This window comes from Camelus bactrianus, chromosome 9 (genome assembly GCF_048773025.1).
Source record: "Camelus bactrianus isolate YW-2024 breed Bactrian camel chromosome 9, ASM4877302v1, whole genome shotgun sequence".
Classification (NCBI taxonomy): Eukaryota; Metazoa; Chordata; class Mammalia; order Artiodactyla; family Camelidae; genus Camelus; species Camelus bactrianus.
In genome coordinates, this window is record NC_133547.1 from 69,855,149 (window position 1) to 69,880,880 (window position 25,732).

General features: G+C 44.1%; 1 protein-coding gene and 2 non-coding genes across 4 annotated transcripts in view; 1 reads left to right on the forward strand and 2 right to left on the reverse strand.

Annotated features, from left to right (window-relative positions):
* CCL22 (C-C motif chemokine ligand 22) overlaps window positions 1–25,732 on the reverse strand; it is a 67,667-nt gene that overhangs the window by 39,725 nt on the left and 2,210 nt on the right. For both annotated transcript variants that reach the window (XM_074370688.1, XM_074370686.1), the window contains exon 2: window positions 25,537–25,620. In XM_074370688.1, coding sequence (XP_074226789.1) covers window positions 25,537–25,555 — 19 coding nt within the window. In that variant the 5' untranslated portion in view covers window positions 25,556–25,620. The remainder of the gene's footprint in view (window positions 1–25,536; window positions 25,621–25,732) is intronic.
* Window positions 10,892–10,974, forward strand: TRNAL-CAG (transfer RNA leucine (anticodon CAG)). Its single transcript has one exon. It is a non-coding gene; the product is annotated as a tRNA-Leu (tRNA).
* On the reverse strand, window positions 11,234–11,316 carry TRNAL-CAG (transfer RNA leucine (anticodon CAG)). Its single transcript has one exon. It is a non-coding gene; the product is annotated as a tRNA-Leu (tRNA).

Consider the following 25,732-nt stretch of genomic DNA (forward strand, 5'->3'; position numbering starts at 1 on the left):
GTGATTTTGTCCTGTTTCTCTGTGCACCCGGCTGGGCTTAATTCTTGGACCAGAATGCAAGCCAAGAGGCTTCCTAGAAGCATCATTCCTGTCTTTTCAAAGTGAGGCAGTGACATCCCCAGCTGGCTCCTGGGGAGGGGGAGGCCACCCAGAGCCTGCCTGCCCAAGGGTCTGACCCTGGCAAATAACTTCATGCCTGGCTGTGCCCACTTGGTTATCCGTCACCAGAACGCAAGCACCTCCCCACCTGGACTGAGAAAGCTGGTAAACATTTCCAGAACACAGATACCTCTTCCTAACATCTCCATGATAAAAATACTACATGTTCATGGAAAAACAAAATTCCAACAGCACAGAGAACGGAAACTCTTTTCTCATTTCCTCTCCGTAAAAGGAACTGATTTACCAACGAGGTTTCTTGGCATCCTCTCAAAGTCATCTGTAGGTCAGCCCTGGGGCGGGAAGGGCAATGATGCCCATTCTATAGATGAAGAAACTGAGCCTTGGATAGAGGAAAAGACTGTTGAGGCCACCTGGCTGAAATGTGGCAAAGTAGAGATTTGAACTTGACTCTCTTGCCTTCAAGTCTACAAATTTCCACGTCCACCATGGTGTCAGCTCTGAATGATTCCATCCCAGGTTTATAGTGCTTCTCTGCCCCATCCCTTATCCCACACATCCACACAAAACACTCACACTTGCACACAAAACACACGTGTGACTAACCCAGCCACGCAAAAATGCCCCCGCCACATTCCCACACTGGCCCAGCCAGGTGCCCTCACCTCCGTAGACACACATCCATCTCTAAACCAACACACACACTTGCACACAACCACACATGATCAATCTGCATACTTCTGACAGACACACTTCAACACACCCATGGACACAGACACGGACACACGGCCCATCCCCACCCAACTCCCCACAGATCCTCGGACAGGCCACATTTTCCTCTCAGCTGAGCTGTCCACAGAGGCTCTGCCTCTCCGCCCAGTGGAATTCCAACTGCTCTCTTCTGGGCCAGCAGATGCCACCTGTCCCCAGCCACAGCTGGGCTCCCTACCTCTAGGCCCTTCCCCTCTAGGCCAAGATTCTAAGGCAGCAGAATTCTGAGGCTCCTGTCCTCACCCCTGCAGCCCTGATATCTCATGAGTTTTGGTGAAGAACCAAACAGTTCACCACTCCCTCTTCCTGAGGTCAACGTGCACAGATATCTTGAAGGTGACCTTGTCTGGAAGATAAAAATCCCAACCCTGAGATGAAAGCCCAGCCCTAACTCTCACTCCAGCCCCGGCGACCCTAATCTTCTCCAGTGGCTCCTACTTGTGGAATGTTCCCGAATCCCTTGCCTCCTTTCCCCCCAAAAGTCCTCAGAGGATGGAAGCATGCATGTTCAGTCTGACCCCAGGATCTTCTATAAGTGTGGCTCCTGAACACACCAGAGACATGAGATGACCCTCTTGAAAACACACTCCTGCCCCCACACCTACTTGGGGTCCCCAGGCTGGCGCAGAGTGGACACTCACCGGGCGGCTGAGTCGGGTGGAAAGAGGAGCGTTCCTCTGTTCCGTAGCCTGATGTTAACCAGGAGAGACCTACTCCCCCCAAAATGCAATCTCAGGGATTAGTGCGCAAGGGCTGAGGTCCTTAGTTGGGGTGCTGTAAATAACTGTAGGAAAGACTCTGAATTTAGGACTCATTCATTTATTCTCTCAATTAACAAATGTTTCCAGAGCACCTACCTACGAGATGCCAGGTGCTGGGGATCAGTGGTGAGTGGAGGGCCTAGGCAGGCCCTGCCCACACGGACTGTGGGGTCCAGTGGGGGTACATGTTGCTTAGGAATCACACACACACACACACACTCACACACACTTACACTCACACACACTTACACTCACACACCATGCCAAGGGTTCTGGTGCAGACAGGGAGCTGACCCAGGCTGGAGGCCAGCTTCCCCAGCAAGGGGGTGTCCAATGGACAGCCCATATCTGTTAAGAGCACTGAGGCCCTTCAGCACTGCTGAGTCTCTTTCAGAGTACCTGACCTAGAAAAATATTGCATCTGTCTCTGTCTCATTTTGGGGGGAGCTTGATAAACCAAGATTCTCACTCTATATACCTGAGGAAACCTTTGGAGAACAAAGGAGACATCAGTAATGCTTTTTTTGTTTTTTGAATGAAAAGTAATTTTCATGGCCTTTTTTTTCTTTTGCTTTGCAAAGCAGTGAATTTAGGGGACATGGCTCCCCCAGGATGTCTCTAGCTGGGAGCAGGGCACTCTGATTTTGTACTACTCAGTGACACCTTACTGGGACTCAGTGAGTCCACCTGGCGCTTGTCCCAACCCTTGCTGGCAAGTCCTCTGTTGACGTCCAAGGATGTAGGTATGTTTTCTAGGATCTGGATGCCAGCAGCCACAGAAAGGGACTGCAGGAAGCGGGCCTAGAGAAAACAGAAAGCTTGAAGTCTATCAAAAGATCAGAGGGGAACTGGGAGCTATTTGAGGATGAGAGAATTTCTAAAGGAAATGCTGAAACTCTGAGTGGCTCTGTGCTGGTGGGAAAGTCCCACAGATGCTGGTTCCTTTCCCTCCCCAGAATTGGGGGACCTTCTCTGTCTCTTGGAATCCCCATTTTGATGGGCTTGGGCATCGAACATAGCCTGCAATGCTGGGTTTCAGCATTTCAGGGGCCCAGATCTGATTCTGGACAGCTGGGGAAATGGCTGCACTGGCCTAAGGCCCTCACGACACATACAGAAAATATGTGATGGCTGAAGGGAAAATGGAATAGTTATCTCTTTGTATTGCACTCCCCCCCAAGATCCCTGGCTTCCCTGGAGAAATCAGTGGCCCATCTTAACCCCTGAGGCTCCTTTATTCTACCCTCTGTTCTCATCAGTCCCACTCTCAGGCCTTTGCTCATGCTGTGCCCCCTACCTGGATGCCTTCCCCTTCCGCTCAACCCCTGCGGAGAGGACCCATCCTTCTGTGCCCGCCTGCTCCAGCAAGCCTCCTCCTCTGTGGCATCCTTGGAGTTCTTTTCCAGTGGGGCTGCATCACTTAATTGGGTAGGCTCCGATCCCTGCTCCTGATACTTTACAGGTGAGTCATCGAGGCCAGTACTTTCCAATAAAAACATAACACAAGCCACATACCTAATTAAAATCTTCTAATAGCATCTCTGAAAAAGTAAACAGAAACAGATGACATTCATTCTAATAATATGTTTTATTTAATACAACATAGCCAAAGTATTATCACTTCAGCATATCTGTACTAAAAATCAATAATCAAATAGAGTTGACCCTTGAATGACACTGAAGTTAGGGGTGCTGACCCTCCACACAGTCAAAAATCTGTGTATAACATCTAGTCTGCCCTGTATCCATGACCCCTCCCTACCTGCTGCAGATCGCATAGTACTGTAGTACTAACTCTTGAAGAAATCCCCGCATAAGCGGACCCACACAGCTCCAACCCAAGTCATTCAAGGATCAATTGTAGTTTACATCTTTATTTTCATACTTTCTTTGAAATATACTTTTAAAAACTTTTTTAATTGAGTTATAGTCATTTTACAATGTTATGTCAAATTCCAGTGTAGAGCACATTTTTTCAGTTATGCATGAACATACATATATTCATTGTCACATTTTTTTTTGCTGTGAGCTACCACAAGATCTTGTACATATTTCCCTGTGCTATACAGTATAATCTTGTTTATCTATCCTGCATGTGCATGTCAGTATCTACAAATTCTGAACTCCCAGTCTGTCCCTTCCCACCCCCCTCCCCCTTGGCAACCACAAGTTTGTATTCTATGTCTATGAGTCTGTTTCTGTTTTGTATTTATGTTTTTTGGTTTTTTTAGATTCCACATATGAGTGATCTCATATGATATTTTTCTTTCTCTTTCTGGCTTACTTCACTTAGAATGACATTCTCCAGGGACATCCATGTTGCTGCAAATGGTGTTATGTTGTTGGTTTTTATGGCTGAATAGTATTCCATTGTATAAATATACTACATCTTCTTTATCGAGTCACCTGTTGATTTAGTCTGTTTCCATGTCTTGGCTATTGTAAATAGTGTTGCTATGAACATTGGGGTACAGGTGTCTTTTTGAAGTAGGGTTTCTTCTGGATATATGCCCAGGAGCAGGATTACTGGGTCATATGGTAAGTCTATTCCTAGTCTTTTGAGGAATCTCCATACTGTTTTCCACAGTGACTGCACCAAACTGCATTCCCACCAGCAGTGTAGGAGGGTTCCCTTTTCTCCACAGCCTCTCCAGCATTTGTCATTTGTGGACTTTTGAATGATGGCCATTCTGACTGGTGTGAGATGATACCTCATTGTAGTTTTGATTAGCATTTCTCTGATAATTAGTGATATTGAGCATTTTTTCATGTGCCTATTGATCATTTGTATTTCTTCCTTGGAGAATTGCTTGTTTAGGTCTTCTGCCCATTTTTGGATTGGGTTGTTTGTTTTTTTCTTATTAAGTCGTATGAGCTGCTTATATATTCTGGAGATCAAGCCTTTGTCGGTTTCATTTGCAAAAGTTTTCTCCCATTCCATAGGTTGACATTTTGTTTTCCTTATGGTTTCCTTTGCTGTGCAGAAGCTTGTAAGTTTAATAAGGTCCCATTTGTTTATTCTTGCTTTTATTTCTATTGCTTGGGTAGACTGCCCTAAGAGAACATTTTTGAGATGTATGTCAGATAATGTTTTGCCTGAAATATACTTCATATATTACATTTTGGATCCATCTCAATTCAGTGTAGCCACATTGCAAATGCTCAATAGCCAGCTTGTGGCTACCTGTTAGCCAGTATAGGTCTAGGCCATATTAGTCTTTGGGTTACCTGTGACAGAAGTCCATGCTAAACTGCCTTAAGTGGAAAAAGGCATTGGCTGATGAAACTGAAAAGACCAGGGATGGATAATTTCAGGCACAGTTTGGTCCAGGTGTTCCAATAATATCAATGTCATCAGAAATCTGACTTCCTGTATTTTTCAGCTCTTCTTCTCAAGCAGGCTCTGAATGGCATAGCAAAGACAGCTACCACCAGCCTCAGATCTGCTCCTATCAGCTCAGCCACCTGACCCCCACATCCAGCTTCTCTTCTTCAAGAGTTTCCACTCTGCCAAACTCCCATTGGACCAACTGGAATCATGTGTTCATTTCTGAACCAGTCACTGTGTAGCTAGGTGAATGAAACTGACTGATTTGTCAGACCTAAGTCACATGCCCATTTCCCCCACATGGTAGGAGTATAACATCAGAGTCATATGGCCTGCCTGGACAGAGAGTAGGGAAGGGGTTGTTTCCCAAAGGATAATAGGGGAGGGGATGGGGAGAAGGAGGGGGAGGGATTAGTGGTGAGAGTGAGAGGTGGCCAAAGTAGGGGTAGGATTGAATCAAAGGGGGTTCCCAAAGAGTGCTTGAGTATCAGGTCAAACAGGAAGGCCATAAAATAGTCCTGAGGAAGTATTCAAAATCTTTAATGACTTGTATGGCACCTGCCAATGAGGACGGATAACATCCTTTGTGCTAGAGCCAGCCAGCAGGGAGGTTGATGGACTTTGGGGAATCAGGAGTGGGAAGGGGCAGGGGGTGCAGATGAGGGGTGACTCAGGGCAGCTCTGTTTACCAATTAGTACTTTAGTAGTTTATGCTGTCGACAGGACTACGGCCATAGGGAGAGAACCAGGAGAACATCCAGTGCCTAGACCTCAGACACCGCGTCCCCCTTCACCCCTGTGGTAAGCACTCAGCCCACCCTGGGAGAGAGCTTTGGGCTGGTGGCACCCTAGGCAGGACACAAAAACCTTTTAGCCAAAAGAAGCAGAGTAGATGGGACCTGTGAGAGGGTCTGGAGGTCCTTGAGGCTCAGAAGGGCAAAAGGAGCTGATGTGTCAATACAGAGGGCTGGCACGTGAGTCAGAGCTAAAGGCTTAGAAGAAGGCAAGGGGTCATGAATGGCCTCATCGGGGGAGACTTCCTGAGCTCCACTTGAGAGGGACAGAAGACTGACTTGACGAGCCCAGGGAATTTACCCATCCATCCATCCATCCATCCATTTGTCTGGTCATCCGCTCATGCAGTACTTATGTATCAAGTTCCTGCTATGTGATGGGCGTTGAACACCTGGTGAACAAGATGGCCAGGGTTCCTGCCTTCACAGAGCACAGAGCCTTGTGGGAGAGAAACGTGATCATGAAATAAGCTAGCAAATAAGCACACTGATTTTGCATCTGTTGGAAGGAGGCCAGGTTGGAAGCGAGTGGGAGGTGGGGTGAGGGCCATTTTAACCAGGATGCTGACACAGGAATGACAAAAGGAGCCAGCCCTGCGTGAGTTGGGTGGAGATGGCACCACACTGAGAAAACAGCAAGTTAAAAGCCCCCAGGAGGGAACATGCTTTGTGTACTGGAGGAACAGAAAGGTGGGGGCAGGAGGCTGGGGGTGAGAGATGAGGTTGGGGAGGTGAGCAAGGCTGGCTCAGGACATTGTGGTTACAGAGATGTCCCTAGGGACACTGCTGCAAAGTCAGTGTGGCAGGTGGGAATATGCTCCACGATATTCACCAGGTGCAAGAAATGGAACATTGTTTTATTTTTCTGGGCTAACACTTAAAGCATTGATTCTATTGCACATACTCTAAATGTTCAGCATGCATTAACTCTTCAATCTTTCTAACTCCTTGAGGCAGATACTATCCTTAAATCCATTTTACAGGCTGGGAAACTGAAGAACAGAAGAGAGAGGCTAAAGAACTCCCTATGTCCCCAGAACTAGCAGAAGCAGGATCTGAACTCAGGTTGTTCCAGAATTTACATGCAGACATGCTCAGCCATGTTGCCTCAAGTTCAAATTGACTTTGTACCCCTTGCTTATTGGAATGGTTAGCTACGGAGTGCCCCACCCCATTCCTGGGGTTCTCTTTCCAGGGTGACCAAAGGCTTTGGAGGCATGATAGGCAGTCCACAGAACTTGGAAGTGAACTCCTGGTGGTTGGTCCATTCTGGTCATCATTGTCCATATGATCCATTCAAAATCGGGAAACTGGGTTGCCCATCTCTCCACGCCAAGGGTGGACCTGGGGTCTTTGGCTCTGGGTCCAGAGGGACCAAGCACTTCCTATCCCATCAGAGATCCATACCTGCTTCATCCACTTCACCCTTGAGCTCCCCGCTTGGTGAGCCAAGATGCCCAGACTGGGCCTTGGCAGGGATTTACTACTGGCTACTGATGACTTCTGTTCCTGCTCCTTGGCCAAGGAAACTAGAGCCTGAAGCACAAAAACTTGGCAATGCTACTTGGACTGGCTTTCTGGGAAAAGCCTACCATTTCTTTTATCTCCCTCAGTAAGTAATGAAAACAGGACTAAAAATAACGTCTCCAAGTCCAGCCTGCCACCTTAGTTGGAAAGACCTTGTGGCTTTTTTGTTTGTTTGCTTTTGAGACATAATGTGAAGGAAGCACCTATCACAGCTCTAGGCTCAGAATAGTTCTCAAGAAGGAATATTAAGCCAGAAAAATCAGGCTCCACTTACCAGTTGTGTGACTCTGGGTAAGTTACTTGGCTTCTCTGAGTCTCATTTTCCTCATCTGTAAAATGGGGGTGTGGGTGGTAATGATAATCTGTGCATGATATTATGAACCCTAAGTGAAATAATGGATGCAAAGGAAATGTTCACTAAGACTCAGCTTCCTGCCACCCTTTTCCCATGCAGAGGCGGTGATGGGTGCCAAGATTACAGGGATGCTAGGATTAGGATTTCCCCTTTCAGGGCCCTTGTTTGGCTGAGCACTAGGTCCCTACTTGGCCGTCTGACTCCATCTGTGTTTTAGGGCTGAGCAGAGCCATGCTGGGAATTCCCCAGTTGCTACCAGACTTTCCAGGCTGAGCTCAGTGGACTTTCCTCTCCCAACCTAGACAAATGCCCAAAGTGGATAAGAGTGAGGCCTGTCTGTTGAGGATCCATCGTTGGTGTCCAGGTGCTAATAAGAAGAGAATGAGATAGACAGAAATAGTGGCCCTTTCCCATTTTTGGTCTTGAGGGTATGAGGCTGGAATGGGGTCCTGAAATGGCTTTCCCAGGCCAGGAATCAGGCACCTAAAACGTGTTGGGGGAGGAAGGCTGACCATCCACCCAAACCCAGGAGGTAGAGTTGGGGGGGGGGCCAGCATTGACCCCCATCAAATGAGCATTTTCTCCCAGCCAGACCAGGAGGGCAGCAGGCAGAGCAGGGCTGGCTTGGGCTCCAGCTACGTTCTTGCCACTGTTTTCTCATCTTTAAAATGATGCCCACTCAGAAAGATTGGTGGTATAAGGCATGAAGGGAGGGTTCCAGAAGTGGAGAGCCCAGGGCTTCTCCCCCAAAGAGGACCTTGGCAAATCACTCAGCCTGTGTGAGCCTGAGCTCCCTGGTCTGCAAAATGGGGCAGGACTAGGGAACTAGCAGCTCCTGTCAAAGCACTGGCCTCAAAGGGAAATTGTGAACATCTGGTAACCTCTGTGGTCTTGGTGACTTTCCGTTGCAGCTCTGCATCCCCTCTCTCTACATTCGCACCCGCCTCACACACACACTAGCCAGCCAGCAGGCTTGTCCATTTTACCTCCAAGACACATCTTGAATCTTGAACTCGACCACTTCCCTGATCCAGTCATCATCATCTCTCACCCTCCTTTCCATGGGCTTCTCCCTGGACTCTGATTTTTCTCTTGGCCTCTCACATCCATTCTCCATACAGCAACAAAAGGGATCAGTTTGAAAGGCGAACTGAATCATGTCACTCCCCTGCTTAAAACACTCCAGTGACTCCAACACACACAGAAGAAAATCCAAATCCTATCCCTGGCATCCCAGACCTGTGGGGTTCAGCCTCCTCCCACCCTTACCCTTGCCCCACTGGCCTTGCTGCCCCTCCAACAGACACCCCCCCCCCCCGCCTCAGGACCTTTGCACTGGCTATGCATCCCACCTAGAACACTGCCACTCCCGGCTTTGACTGTGCTTGTCTCTCCCTTTTGAATTCAGTGTCATCTCCCCTGAGAGGAAATGCCCCCTGATCACCCTCCCAATGAGAGCTTCTAGTTACTCTTGACTACTGGAGACTTTTTTTTTAAGGTAAAATCATGATTCTCACATAAGTATAAAATGAACACAAGTTGAAGATTTCATTTAACTCAGTAATTTATGGAGAAACCAGTAAGATGTTACAGATGACTCAAAGGAGAATTCAGAGACACACATATATTGGCGATAAGAAATGATAAAATGGATTTATCATATAGATGTAAAAATGGTCATTATCCACAGGACAATAATTAATTGCATTCCACTCCAACAAAATCCACTTGCATTTCCATGGACAGGAATCATTTTTATGTAGAAGTAATGAAAGGTGCAGGCCCTGGAGAATCAGATAGCCAGAACTGGTACCCCAGACAAGACACCTAGTTATCATTTTTGGCCTATTTCAAAGTCTCTTACAAGTTTCCTGACATCCTCTTTCTTGCACTTAGAAACAACTGAACTTTTTTTTTTTTTTTCCATTTTGTCTTTCACCTATTTCTTATCTTTCTCCTTTTGCCCCAGGCTTGAATGTATCTTGAGGACAGAAATTCCGTTTTGTACACGGCATCTAGAAGGGTGTCTGACATATAACAACACAGCAGGTGTTCAGTAAATGCCTGAGGGTGCCCTTTCCTGTGTCCAGGGCAATTTGTATTTTAGGAGAGGACACAAAAGAGGTCATTGATGAACCTAAAAGATATCGATTCTGACAGCCAGTGAGGAGGGGGCATTTGGGCAAGGAAACGGGGGAGGGTTCATCACTTGTCGAATAACCAGGATCTCTGCCTGCTCCAGGGCCTTCATCTGCTGTCTCCCCATCCTGTCTGCCTTTCTTTAGGAGTTTCACCTTCAGTGGCGTCTGTTTCTAGGCCTAAGGAGTGAACGGGCCCCGAGTATAGGACGTATTTTGATGAAACTAATATCGGGACCTCCAGGAAGCCTGGGGATGGAGGCACCTGAGATCGCGAGAGGTTAGGGGTACTTTGGCTCCCGGAAATCCCTTGGAGGAAGGCATCCCTCGTGACTTGAGGTCTTTGGGTCCCTGGACAGAGCGGGTGGGTGGGTAAGTCTGGGGTTAGGGAAGGAGACGGGCAGAAGGTGCTGCGGCATCAGACTCTGCGGGGGACAGAGGGGGTGGGGCGGGGGAGGAGACTTAAGTCACGAAATGACTGAATGAGGGAAGAAGGAGACGAGGGTGGATCTGGCTGTGTTGCTGCAGGACTCCGTGTAACGTGTACATGGGTAAATGAGTTAAACACACATACAAATGTGAAATTGCGGTCTTGATGAATGTTCAGAAGGAGATACGGTACGTGAGCCAAGAGACTTAAGATACCCGGGCTTCACCTGGTTCGAGGGCCAGCAGAGATCTATAAGCCAGTGTGGGTGTGCGGACTTGACTGTTAGTGCGGAAAACGCACTAGGGCATGTATGCAGAAATGCTAGGGCACTTGCAGATATGCAAGAATCAAAGCTGATGTCAATAGTAAATTAATCCGAACAGAATGAATGCATGTCGGCGGCTCGAATGCACGCACATCAATATAACAGCCCTCGATCTCTCCGCCTTTGAGGAGTCTCCAATACACCGCGCGCGCCCTCTGCAGTAGCCCAGGCGACTTGCTCTGCCCCCGCCTGTCCCATCTCGTTCTGTCCCTTCCAGCCGACGCCTATATCTAGTTCCTCCCAACGCCGCACGGAGAACAAGCCAGAGTTCCGGCTGTTAGCCACGCATGCGCGCAGTAGAGATACTTCAAAGAGGTTTGCTTTGAGATTCGCACAGCAGCAGTCAGGATGGCCGAGCGGTCTAAGGCGCTGCGTTCAGGTCGCAGTCTCCCCTGGAGGCGTGGGTTCGAATCCCACTTCTGACAGAGCACTGGTTTTTTTTTTTTTCCCTTTTCACCAACAAATAGGTGATACTGTGTATCTCTGAAAGTTTTTTTCATCTTTTTACAAAAGGTATTTTCTTCTTAAAAGGTGTTTTCCTCCTAAAAATATTTATTTGACTTTGGAGTGTGAAAAGAAAGTTCTCCTCTGTACCGCGAAGACTTTCTTAATGTAAACTAAACAATCTTTTTAGCGCTTTGAAGGGGAAAGGGGGGAAAGACAAAAAAAGAAAAAACCAGAAGCTGTCAGAAGTGGGATTCGAACCCACGCCTCCAGGGGAGACTGCGACCTGAACGCAGCGCCTTAGACCGCTCGGCCATCCTGACTGCCCGGAATTATAACTCTAGGGTCTAATGTAGTTTGTTATACGGTGCGACAAGGCTCAGCAACCATACAAGCAAATTTGAGGTCCCTTGCAGTTCATGTGCAGCCACACTGCCCCTCGTCATCCACAACCAAAACCCACTCGTGTTGTCAAGATTTACCGTTATCCTTAAACTGGTTCAGTCTTTTACGACTTAAACGTTTTAAATGGAAATTCTGTAGCCTGAACAGTAACGGAAAATTAGTTTCCCTTGCCAGCAATAGAAAATAACCATAAAAATAAACACAATGGAAACAACACTATATTGTTAAATTCTAACCACTTGCCAACTCTTGGAACCTGAAGTTCTGAAATTATTTTTAACGCCTAATACTGCCGAAAGGGTCTAGACTATTATTGGGCCCCTGGGGGAAGGAGGGAGGGGGTCTGGATGATTCTTTTTGGAAGGAAGCATGCTCGGTGACGGACTTTGCCATGGACTACTCGGGATGGGAAGCCATGGGCAATGGGATCCCATTCCTCAAGTGTTTAGCTGAAGCCTCATCAAGAGAAATTTGGCTTTTATATCTTTTTAGTAAACTGAACAAGGGGAAAGTAGGAAGATGTTAAACTTGGAGAAGAGACAACTTATCTGTCTGCAAAAGCCTGATGTGTATAAGGGATTGGGATTGTGTTTGTCTATCCTTGCTCCAAGATCTGGGACTTGAGGTGGGTGTGCAATGGGTGGGTAGTTATCACAGAGGAAGTTTTCCACAGAAGAAAGAGCTTCCTGGAGAGAAAACAGGGTGCCTGTGTAGATAGTGATATCCCCGTCACTGGAGGCATCTAAGACAAGGCTGGACAGTCACTGACGGAAAAAATGGTGAAGGGGATTTGAGAAGCCCTATATTAGTTTCTTACTGCTGCTGTAACAAATTACTGCTAATTAACCACACCATTTATTATCTTATAGATCTGGAGGTCAGAACTGCGTTTCTTTTGGAGGCTCTAGGGGATAGCCATTTCCTTTCCTTTTCCAGCTTCTGGAGACCACACACAACACTCCACCTTCTGCTTCTGTCTTCACCATGCCTTCTATGACTCTGACTCTCCTGTCTAACCTTTTATTTTCACCTAACACAAGTTCTGTGCTCCACATACAGTGAGGCCATACAAACTGTATCATCAGAGTGGAGCAGAGAACGATTTATTGCAAGGACCATGCAAAGAGAATGAGTGGCTGGTGCTCAAAAGATCCAGACTCCAGGGTGGGTTTCAGGGAAGAAGGTTTTATAGGCAAAAACTGGGGGGAGGGCTGCAGAGTGTGTAACCCTCCTCTGATTGGTTGGTGGTAAGGTAACAGTGTGGTATTCTAGGCATCTCAGTTATCAGCCTCCTGGTTCCAACTAATCTGGGGTTCATGTGATCGTGCTCATCCTGAAGTTACCATCCTCCACCTGGGTGGGGCCTTAGTTCCTGTGGAAGAACTCAGAGGTGTGTATCAGGTTGTTACACACATGCCCCCAGGAGGAACCAGACCCACGCCCTACACTGCACTGTTGTTTCTTTCTGCATCCCCCTCACTCCTCTAATTACTGTTTGAATCTACCCTTTGGAACTCGGAGAAGGTCTTGGAGGCTGAAACCTTTTTTCTACAAACAACAAATGGGGGGACACAGAAAGGCCTTTGTAAATGGGAGGGCCCTACAGGGTCCTGCATGGTTTCAATCCCCCCTTTTCTTTGATACTCTTCAATCTTAAGGGGAACAGGTATTGGATAGACAGGTCAACCATAAACTCGGCAGTAACTGACTATACTTCAATTTAAAAACAAAACAAAACATAAACTCGGCCTTAGGGGGTTCGATTTCATTATGAAAATCCTTGTGATTACACTGAACCCATCCTGATAATCCAAAGTAATCTCCGCTGTCTCAAAATCCTTAATATAGCCCTATCTGCAAAAATCCCCTTTAACCATTTAAAGTAATACAGCCACAGGCCCCAGGGATGAGAGGTAATTATCTTTGGTGAGGAAGCCTGTGTGTGTTTGAGGGAGGAAGAGGCAGGGTGAGAGGGAGAATTTTTAACTTGCATGTTTACATTTTTGTATCACGTGCATGTATTACCTAGTTCAAAATAAATACAATTTCACCAGGTGATCAGGGTCAATGTCAACAGTGATAAGTCAGGTTGATAGTGCTGTCAGATTGACTCGGTGTTCCCTTGAATTGCACTAGACCACTGTAGCCTTCCCCCGAAAAACACATTACTCCCATTCTAATCATGAGAGAAACATCAGACAAATCCTAATTTAAGAGCATTCTGCAAAATACCTGACCAGTGCTCCTCAAAACTAGCAAGGTCATCAAAAACAAGGAAGGTCTGAGAAATTGTCACAGCTAAGCCTAAGAGTAAACTAGTAAACATAATGTGGTACCCTGGATAGGATCCTGGAACAGAAAACGGACATTAGAGAAAAACTGAAGAAATCTGAATAAAGTATGGACTTTAATAATAATATATCAATATTGGTTCATTATTTCTGATAAATATACCATACTAATATAAGATGTTAATAATAGAGGAAATGGGTATGGGGTATAAGTGAATCCCCTGTACTCTTCAGTAATTCTGTAAATCTGAAACAGTTCTAAATATTTTAAAACTCAAAAATAATACAATTTAGGGAGGGAGGGAGAGTGTAGCTCAGTGGGAGAGTGAGTACTTAGCACGCATTAAGTTCCTGGGTTCAACCCCCAGTCAGTCCCTCCATTAAAAATAAATAAATAAATAAGCCTAATTATCTCCCCCTCAAAAAAAAAATTAATTTAAATAAATAAATAAATAAACTTAGTTACCTTCCCCCTAGAAAACATAAAGTAAGTAATAGTGATATAACTTCATGGCTTATGTATTAATGAAATACATGAACTTTCGAGTATATAACCACATTGTTTATACATTTATATTGTATGTAAAATTATTTATTTAAAAATATATATAACAAAATATATCTATTAAAGTATCAGAGGCCATAGAAACATCAGGATCTGTGATTATCTCTGGGTGGTGAAATTTATCATGATTTTTTTCTCATTGGTTACCTGCATTTGATATTGGTATAATGAACTTAGGTAGTACTTTTTTAGTTAAAAAACTGTCAGGAAAAACTGGAAAAGACCTTGAAAAAGGCAAAAAGATTCCAGGATGTTCTTTTAGTGGAATATTAGGTGTTGTCTACAGCTATGCCATTTAACACAGTAGCCTGTAATCACATGTAGCTATCAAGCCGTTGAGATGTGACTGGTCAGAATTGAAATGTGCTGTGACCTTAGTACGAAAAAAAGAATGCAAAATACCTCAATAATAATGTTCGTATCTCAGCAAATGGTGTTGGGAAAACTGGACAGCAGTAAATCAATGAAGCTAGAACACTCCCTTACACCATACACAAAAATAAACTCAAAATAGATCAAAGACTTAAACATAAGACAAGATACAATAAACCTCCTAGAAGAAAATATAATAGCCAAGACATGGAAACAGCCTAAATGTCCATTAACAGATGACTGGATAAAGAAGATGTGCTATATTTATACAATGGAGTACTACTCAGCCATAAAAACTGACAACATAACGCTATTCGCAGCAACATGGATGTTACTGGAGAATGTCATTCTAAGTGAAGTAAGCCAGAAAAAGAAAGAAAAATACCATATGAGATCGCTCATATGTGGAATCTAAAAAAACAAAACAAAACAAAAACAAAACATAAACACAAAACAGAAACAGACTCATGGACATAGAATACAAACTTGTGGTTACTGGGGGGACGGGGGGGTGGGAAGGGACAGATTGGGATTTCAAAGTGTTGAATAGATAAACAAGGTTGTACTGTGTAGCACAGGGAAATATATACAGGCTCTTGTGGTGGCTCACAGAGAAAGAGAATGTGACAATGTATGTATGTATGTATGTATGTATGTTCATGTATAACTGAAAAATTGTGCTCTACACTGGAATTTGACACAACATTGTAAAATGACTATAACTCAATAAAAAAAGTTAAAAAAATAATGATTGTATCGATTACATGTTTAAATGATAATATTTTTAATATAGTGGGTTAAATAAGATATATTACGTTAAATCGTTTAAAATTCAGTTCATAAGTATGCAAACAAATCTTGTCTCGTAAGATGAAATTGATTCCACCCTTGGTCGAAGCCAGTTTTGCAACTATTAGCAAATTCACTTCAGCATTCCTGATTGTGAGAGATATATACATGTATACATATGTATTATATATTCTCCTTTGAGCCAGGCTTTTACATTTTTTAAATAAATATTTTTGTTATTAAAATATGCATAACACAAAGTGTAGCATCTTCAGCATCTTTAAGTACTATACAGTTCCTTTATATTGTACAAACATCACCACCATGGATCTCCAGTACTCTTTTCATCTTGCAGAGACTCTATACTCATTAACTGAAAATTCTCTATTCCCTCCTCCCAGCCCCTGGCAACCACCATTCTACTTTCTGCCTTTATTAATGTGACTACTCTAGGCACCTCATAGATGTGGAATCATATAATATTTGTCCTGTTGTGACTGGCCTGTTTCATTTAGGGTAATGTCGTCGAGATTCATCCATGTTATAGTATGTGTCAGAATTTCCTTCCTTTTTAAGGCTGAAGAATGTTCCATTGAACACATATACTACATTTTGCTTACCCAGTCATCTGTCGATAAACACATGAGTTGCTTCCATGTTTCAGCTGTTGTGAATAATGCTGCTATGAACATGGGTGTACAAATATCTCTTCAAGATCTTGCTTTCAAATCTCTTGCATATAATATACCCAAAAATGGAATTGGTGGATCACATGGTAATTCTATTTTTATTTTTTTGAGGAGCTGCCATACTGCTTCCATGGTACAATTTTTTTTAAATTTTACTTTAAAAACATATCCTTTATCAAAACCTACTCAACAACCAGGGGGAGAATAAAAGGATGGCTTATCTACAGATAGGAACTCAACTACAGCATCCATAGGACACTATATAATTAGCATGTGCCAATTTCCTGCTGGGCAGAAGAGGGAGAAAAAGGAAAATCCTGGGGGTGATGGAGATGGTGAAGCTTAATATCCTGGAGATGAGGTCTCAGGAAGGGTCCTAGAACTGTGGGCATGGTTAGGAAGGGCAAAGGGAGGATGGAGCAGGAGGCAGCTCCCAGAAGCAGAGCCCTGGGCCACAGTGGGGAAAGGGACTGTGTTGTTGCCCCCATGGCTAGAGCTGGATCTTGCACCACTGGAAGACAGGCTGAGGAGGCTGGTAGAGTTCCTTCTCTTGGTTGCTTCTTCAATGTCACCTCCTCCAGGAAGCCTTCCCTGATTCTTCTTTCCCTTGACTAGGGTTTTGGCTTCCTCTGCATTCCCACAAGCTCCTAGGCTGACCCCTCAAAGCACTGGAATCGAAGTGCCTATCTAGATGTGTGTCCCTTCCCTGTCCCCCAAACTGAGCTCTTCAAAAGGGCAGAGTTTGTGAAAATCTTATTTGCCACTGAATTCCCAGAGTCCAGGATACAAAAATGTGGAGAAGAAGCTAAGTGAGTACAGACTGAATAATGAATGAATGAGACAATAGGATTGGGAGGGCCAGGGGACAAGAAATCCAGGAAATGCCACTCCAGATCACCTCATGCAGCTGGTACCCTGGACAGAATGGAGTCAGTCCACTCGAGCCCTGGCCTGGCCACCTCTCTCAGGAACATATGCTGTGAATCCCTGAGTAAATAGTTAATCTTAATGTCCTCTCTCTTGAGCTCTGGATGTCCCATCCCAAACAACCTCTGTCCCAATCCCAACAGGCAGAAGGGGCCAGGCAGGGAAAATGACCAAACGCTGTGTCTGACCTTTGCCTCATTCTGGGCAAATCAGTAACTGACCCAGAGGCTAGCAGATTCATGCCACCACCCTGCCCGCTCCGTCCATACCTCGGCTGCATCTCTCAACACAGAGACTTGCTCACAGCGGCCATCAACCCACGCTCCTCTGCATCCTGACGCTCAACCTTTACTCTTGTATCATCCCCCTAGAACACCCCCTACTCAAATGGCTCTTTTCAAGGCTCTGTTCCAATGGCATCTCGACCCTGAAGACCTCATATCTTCTCCTACCTTATGAGGTTCAGGCCTGGCAGCATTTGCCTAGAGTTAGTTGAGCACCCCAAAGCTGTTGGTTCTGTGATCTTCATGCACAGCCCAGTTCCATCCTGCTCCTTGGATGCACCCCGCAGAGTCATGTATAGTGGCAAGAGGAGCCACCTGGCCCCTGGTCATATCGGCTCATGTGCAGCTTGAACTAACTCCCATCTCTCTCTGAGATGTTCCAGTGGTGACAGGAGGGCACTGGACAAGATCACTGTTTCCCAAACTTCAAGCATATATGACTCTATTTCCCCCTATCTACATATCACTGTGTGCTTAAAATTTTTTTTAATTGTGATAAAAATGCATATAATAAAATTAACCATTTGTAAGTCTATGGTTCTTTGGCATTTGTTGTTATGCAACCATCACCACATTCCAGCTCCAGGATTTTTTCATCTTCTCCAACTGAAACTCTGTCCCCATTAAACATAAACTCCCCATTCCTCCCTTCCTGCAGCCCCTGGCAATCAACATTCCTCTTTCTGTTTCTATGGGTTTGACTGCTCTTGATACCCCATAGGAGTGGAATCAAACAGCACTTGTCTCTTTGTGACTGGCTTATTTCAAAGGTCATGCTATAGCATGTGTCAGAATTTCATTCTCTTTTCAGGCTGAATAATATTCTATTGTACTTAAAGACCATATTTTGTTTATATATCCGTCCATCAGTGGACTCTTGGGTTGCTTCCATTTTTTGGCTATTGTGAATAATGCTAAATAATGCTGCTATGAGCATGGGTGTACAAAGATCTCTTAAAGACCCTGTTTTCAATTCTTTTGGATACATACCCAGAAGTGGAATTGCTGGATCATACAGCAATTCTGTTTTTAATTTTTTGAAAAACCTCCACACTGTTTTCCACAAGATCTGCTTCATTTTAGATTCCCACTGTCAGTGCACAATGGTTCTGATTTCTCCACGTCTGCACAAACCCTTGCTGTTTGCTGGATTTTGTTTTATTTTATTTTATTTTATTTTTTTGATAGCAGTCATCCTACTAAACATAGGGTGGTATCTCACTGAGGTTTTGATTTGCATTTCCTTAATGATTACTGATGTTGAGCATCTTTTCATATGTTTGTTGGCCATTTGTCTAACTTCTTTGGAGAAGTGTCTATTCAAGTTCTGTGCCCATTTTTTGGGGGGTGGGTAATTAGGTTTATTCATTCATTTATTTTTAAATGGAGGTACCGGGGACCTCGTGCATGCTGAGCACGCGCTCTACCACTTGAGCTATACCCTCCCCACCTTTGCCCATTTTTTAAGTCAGTTTGTTTATTGTTGTTGTTGTTATTATAATTGAGTTGTCGGGGTTCTTCATGTGTCCTGGAAGTTAGCCTCTTTTCAGATATATGATTGGCAAATACTTTCTCTGGTTCCACCTTTTTACTCTATTTAGCTGCGTCCTCTGCTACACAGTAGTTATCATTTTTATGTCATCCAATTCATCCACCTTCACTTTTGTTGCCTGTGCTCTTGGTGTCAAATTCTAGAAATCATTGCCAAATCCAATGTCGTGAGGCTTTTTCCTCTGTGAGTTTTATAGTTTTAGGTCTTACATTTAGGTCTTTGATCCATTTTCAGTTAACTTTCATAATAGTGTAAAGTAAGGGTCTGACTTCATTTTCTGTGTGTGGATATTCAGTTTTTCCAACACCATTTGGTAGAGGCTGTCTTTTTCCCAATGAATGGTCTTGACACGTTTGTCAAAAATCATTTGATTGATATGTGAGGAGCTTTATGCACTTTTTGAAAATTAAATATTTTCTTTAAAAGGACTCATTTTAACTGTATTAAATGTGGTTTAAAAAGAAACTTACACTATGACTGCATCAACCCATAAATAGAACATCATTGTCAAAATGAATACAATGGGAACAAACCACTGTCCTTAATTTCTAGCCAGAATCTTTGCTCATTGAGACAAGGTTAACAGAATTAGATGTTAAAGATACCTTGGCCCCAAAGAAGGCTTTCTCCTTGGCATAAACAGATTGAAAGTGAGGTTAAAAACAAAGTACTCCTAAGGAAGTATTTGAAGTTTTTGATGACTGCCCCGGACCATTAAAAATCATCTCACGTCCCACACAAAGGTTTTTTCCAAGGAGATGCACTGCCCTCAAATCCTAAAGGGGGTTCTTGTCAATAATTCCCATTCCCCAAGCTTCTCCCACCTCTGGTCGGTACATTCTGGGCTGGAATGGGGAGGATGAGGATCTGAAAGCTGCTCTGTCCTCAACATCCTGCTGGGGCTGGACCAGGGAAGAGAAAGTAAGAAGGGACAGAAGCAGACAGGGAGACTGGAAATGGTAAGGAGATATTCAGGCAGGACCGCCTTTCTCAGGATCACTACTGGGGATGAGCAGATGTAGATTCCAGTTCTGCCAATGCCTCTAATTGAGTGGGGATGACCCTCGGGTAGTCATTGCCCTTTTTCCAGCCTTGGTTTACTGATTTGTAAAACCAGTGGTGAACAGCCTCTTTGGAAAAATTGTACAGCCACTTTGGAAAACAGTTTTGCAAAGTCTCATAAAGTTAATGATACACATACCATATGATTCAGCAATTCTATTCCCAGGTACTTACCCAAGAGAAATGAAAACATATGTTCACACACAAGAAAACTGCATGTAAATGTTCATAGCAGTTTTATTCATAGCTGTCCAAACTGGAAAAAACCCAAATGTTCACCAACTAGTCAAAGGACAAAGAAATTGTGGTATATCAATACAATGGAATACATCCACAATAAAAAGAAACAATCTACCTATATGCTCAACAACATAGATGTGTCAACAAAAAAATTAATTGTCAACCTAAGAAAGAAATAGAAAATTTTATTCCAGCCAATTTGAGGATTATAAGCTGGAAGACAGCCTTTGAGAAAGTTCTGAGGACCGTTCTGCCTGTTAGAGGTCAAACCACAGTTACACACATTTTTGCAACAAAGAGTTAAATATCAAATGACATATTGACAGTTTCCACAATCCAGATCTGCACATACAAAGTAAGCAGTGGGTCATTGTGATCCTTTCCAAGATGAAGAAGGAATGTTGTCTCCTAAGGAGGTCTGGCTGATGCAGCACAATACACATTAAAAGGGAGGGAGGAGAAACAAAGTGAGAAAGAAAATGTTTACGTATTTTTCTTGTCTTGCCATAAAATATGAATTTTATTTCCTCGGATGAAGTTCAAAAGCTTTATGTTACATAGAAAAGCTTTTCACAAAAGTCCACTATATTAGTTTCCTCTTGCTACCATAACAAATGATCACAAATTCACTGGTCTAAAACCACACAAGTTGGAGGGGATGGGTATAGCTCCCTGGTAGAGTGCAAGCTTAGCACGTACAAGGTCCTGGGTTCAATCCCCATGTAGATCTGGAGTCCAAAAGGAGTCTTAAGGAACTAAATCAAAGTGTCAGCAGGGCTGGCTGCTTTCAGAGGTTCCAGGGAGAATGTGTTCCTTGCCTTTTCCACTTCCAAAGGCTGCTGGCATTCCTTGGCTCCTGTCTGCATCCTATCAAGCTCTAGTTCCCTGCTCAAATTACTTCCTCTTTTACTGTCATCAAATCTCTCTCTTCCTCCCTAAGGACACCTGTGATTACATTTAGGGCCCACTCAGACAATCCAGGATAATCTCCTCATCTCAAAATCCTTAATCACATCTGCAAAAATCCCTATTGCCATAAAAGGTAACAATCCCAGGTTCCACGGTTTAAGGTGGAACATCTTGGTAGGAGGCATTGTTCGGCCTGCCACTACTATATCATGTAAGACTCCATTCATATGACATTTTGGAAAATACAAAACAACAATGACAGAAAACAGATCAGTGGTTGCCTGGGGCCAGGGTGGAGGTCAGAAAGGAACATTTTGGGGTGGTCAAAATGTTCTACATTTTAATTTTGGTGGTGGTTACATGACTGTACACATTTATCAAAATGCCACAGAGTGGGAGAAACATAGTAGGAGGAAACAATAGCAACATACAAAAGGGACGAGGTTGTGCGGAATCCAAAATATAAAAGGAGCTCATAACATTAAAAAACCGCAAACTGGGAGAGAGCACAGGACTCCACAAGACTGCTGTTGCTTCTGACACAACTGCAGGGTTCATGGGGTTCCCCAAACCACCCTCAGGGTCAATAATTCATCAGCTAGAAGGTCTCACAGAAAGTATTGCAAGCTGTTATACTCATGGTTACAGTTGGTTAAGCTAAGGAATACAGATTAAAATCAGGCAAGGGAAGTGCACATCGGGTGATGGAAATGTTGTGGAATTAGATGGTGGTGATAGTTCATTATCGTGAATATACTAAGCCCACTGAATCGTGTACTTTTTAAAAGGGTGATGTTTAAGTTCCAAATGTGGAACCTCCATTGTCCTCTCCCCAGGGAGTCATGGACTCCACACATTACTTCCCCAGCACTGATGTGTGACAATACACATGGAGTGCCGCCAACCAGATCGACTTTGCACCTTGGCGTCCAGAGCCTTTGCTGGGATTTCATCGTGGAGCAGTGGCTGACTGCCCACACAGTGCATCTGTTTCCAACTCCCCCAGGTGTAGCCACTTGAGCTGATGGCGAGTGTCTCCGCCCTAAACCACACTGTTGGACAATTTGGTGTGGCCAGACCCCACCCTGAACAAAGACATTTCTATCAGGCCTGACATTCCAAGGGTTTAGGCATTATCTCCCAGAAGTTGAGGGAAAATGGCCAGATCACTCTTCGGGCAAATTTCGATTTTTCACGACACAAAAGCAAATGATTCCAACCTTAAATTCACCAGAAAGGAAATAAAAGGAAATATGGCTGATAGAATAATGATATTTTTATGTCAAGAGCAGGTGAGGTAGGATACAGTGAGTAAAGTAAGTTTTCATTTATCATGGTAAACTATTAAGAGAAAATATCTAATGCTGATAAATCAAAAGGCATATTTAGAGACTATAACCATTAACCACACTATGAATAATGCTGCTTGTAAGTAAATTATTCTTGGGAACAGGACTAGAAACAGGCAGCCATGGGGTGAATCCTATTTTCTTAGTATGTGTGTGTAACATTTTTAGTGATGTGACATATTATGTTAATTTTTTAAAATGTTAAAAAGGGTATGATAATTTAAAAAAGGAAATATGAATGGCGAATTTGCTTAAGGAGAAACCCAGCTCCACTAGCTAAGTATTAGGAAATACAAATGGAAACAATGAGTTTTTTTTTTTAATCTCCCCACACTTATCTAAGGGGGGAGGCAAATAGTTAAGCCCTACTCTTAGTGGGGGTGTCAACTAATATGGTCTTTTGGAGCAATTTGGCAGTATCTATTTTTAAAAAACCACGCAAATACCCTCAATCCAGTGGTTCTTCTTTGAAGCTGGATCCACGCGTGTGCAAAGATGTGTAAATAAGAAGGCTTCTATAATATTCCTTGTAGTAAAGAACAACTAGAAATCTCTTAACTGTCTACCAACAAGGGAGGGATAATGTTACAGCCATTCTATCAAACATTATGTGACATATAAAAAGAATCAGTTCAGTCTTCATGTGCTGTCACGGAGAAATTTCTAAGGCATGTTAAGTGAAAAAGTCATTTCTATGTATATAGTATTATCCCATTTTTTGGTAAAAGTTTTAAAAAATTACACATAAAGCAAGTCTCTATAATTTTACGTATTATATGGTACAGAAAAAAATAAAGAAGAAAGAAAAGATCTGATGGGATACTCCAAACTCTTCTCAGTGATGAACTAGAAGGGAGGGTGCAGGTTTGGAGATGTGTGTGTGATGTGCAATGAAATACATTCATGAATTAATTGTGCACTTAAAAATAAAGAAACCAAAACTAACCAACACCACAGCACCAAACATGGGGCCAGTTGGAAAAGTGTTCAATCAATATTTGCTGATTATAATCAGCAGCTTCCTGAAGTTGGTTTCTGGAAGTTGTTGGATGAATCCAAGGGGAATCTTTCTGTGAATTTTTAAAAATTGTAAATCAAATGGTGTAACTGCCCTCCAATGATCTGTTTTTTATAATAAAATCCGCTCTATTACCAAGGGTTTAAGATCCAGGTGATCCAATCCCTGGCTGCCTCTCAAACTTATGTCTCCCCAACCCCTTCAGCTCAAAACTTTCTGTCTCCCCTCAGACTTCAGAGTCTTTCCTGCCTCAGGGCCTTTGCATGTATGGTGGTTTTCTCAGCCTGGAATGCTCTTTTCTCTCTCTCTTTCTTCTTTTTCTTTCATCTTTTTTTGCTCTAGGGGGGTAATTAGGTTTATTAATTTTGTTAATAGAGGTACTGGGGACTGAACCCAGGACCTCATGCATGCTAAGCACATGCTGTACCCTCCCCCCTGGAATACTCTTTTCCTGTCTGGTTCTTATTCATCCTTCAAGTCTCTGATGAAATGTTTAGACTTTCAGCGACCTAACTATCTATGGCACCCCCAAATCTCAATTATTCTTTCCCATGGCATCTTGTTTTTCTTGTAGTAACATCATCACGAATGGTGATTATCTATTCATCTGTGGGTTTCTATATCTGGACTGTCTGTCTCCAACATCGGACTTCCTGAGGGTGGGTCTCTGCTTGGATGGCTCACAGCGCTATCCCCAGAGCACACTAAACACCTGCTGGGTGCCAGAATCCCCAAGGCCTCTCCAGCATACCCCAAGGGAGGGCAGGCCCAGCACACAGTAGGGGTGTGGCCAGAGTAGGGAGGCTTTGCAGAATTAAGGAGAACTGAGACCAGACTGGTGCTGCAGGTGATCTGTGTGGAGACAGCCTGCTCAGACGCCAGGGAGGGGGAACTAGTCCTAGGAATTGATGGACCCTCTCCTCCTCATCCCCCGCTGGCTCTCTGTCCCACCCCTCCAACCTCCATCCCAAGAACCCAGGGCTTCCTTAGTGCCAGTGGAAGCTCTGGGTGGGCGTCAAGTTCCAGCTTGGGGACAGGTTCCTTCCCACTCTTTCTGATTGGGGGCCAGTGAAGTTGGTTTGGAAGAAAAGGTCGAAGTCAAAAACAATACGGTGATTGAGCCTTGCTTGCTGCCATTTGAAAGGAATGAAAGTGGGATTAACCAAAAACACAAAATCCCAACCAAAACCAAAACCAAAACAAAAACACTCTACTGTTTCAGAATCTGCCTCAGAAAACAATCATCTTACTGTCTTCTGTGTCATAGTAAAATTAAGGGTTTACCCAAAGCTTTGTTCTCACACAGCTTTTGGGCTCACACAGTCTGCAAAGAGGCTGGGCTCTGGGTAATGATTTTGCAGCTACCAAGAAGCACTCCTCATACCCTGGGTAGCTACCTTAGATGTCGGGTGGAAAGGAGGGTCTCCAGTGCATTGCAGGGGTAGGGGGCGGGGTGGCGGGGAGGTTGAATATCCAGTTGAATAAGTATCAAATGTCACCTTCTCTGAGATGACCACTCTGTCTAAAAGTTACCTCCTGGTCATCTCTGTCACATTCCCGGTTTTTTTGTTGTTTGTTTGTTTGTTTTTTTGCTTTCAGTTACAGCATTTGTCACTATGTGAAGTTTTTTTTTTCTCTCCAGTTTATTACTTGTCACCCCAGTAGAAAGTGGGATCCAAGAAGGCCTCGTGTGGTTTGTTGTCTGTTGTATCCCCTGGGCCTGAGATAGGGTCTGACATATGATAGGGGCTCAGCAAACATTGGTTGATGGATAAACGAATAAGTGATCTGTGGAGTCTCTCTGGCCTGAGGAGGGTGTGTGTGTGTGTGTGTGTGTGAGAGAGAGAGGGAGAGAGGGAGAGAGGGGGAGAGGGAGAGAGGGGGAGAGGGAGAGAGAGAGAGAGAGAGAGAGAGAGAGAGAGAGAGAGAGATAGGGAGGGAGGGAGGGAGGGAGGGAGAGGGAGAGAGTGTGTTTCAGGGTGCAGGGGGAGCAATAAAACCTTAACTCCAGCATTATCTCCTGTCTTCTGAGTTAAACCCTCACTCCCACCCATGGCCTGCCGGGAGCTTTCCGTGCAGTATTGCACTTACCCTGTGTTGTGAGGTCCATTTATATATTCCTGTATTGCAGTCCAGGAAACTGAGGCTCAGCGACCTTCTAAGTTACTGCTCAGTCTGTTCAAAAGAGAACACCACATCAATTGAGTTGTAAAAGCACCGCCCCCTTCTACGTGCACTCCCAATTTACCCAGACCCTCCCCTCTTGGGTACTCGGTCCCCCAGGGAT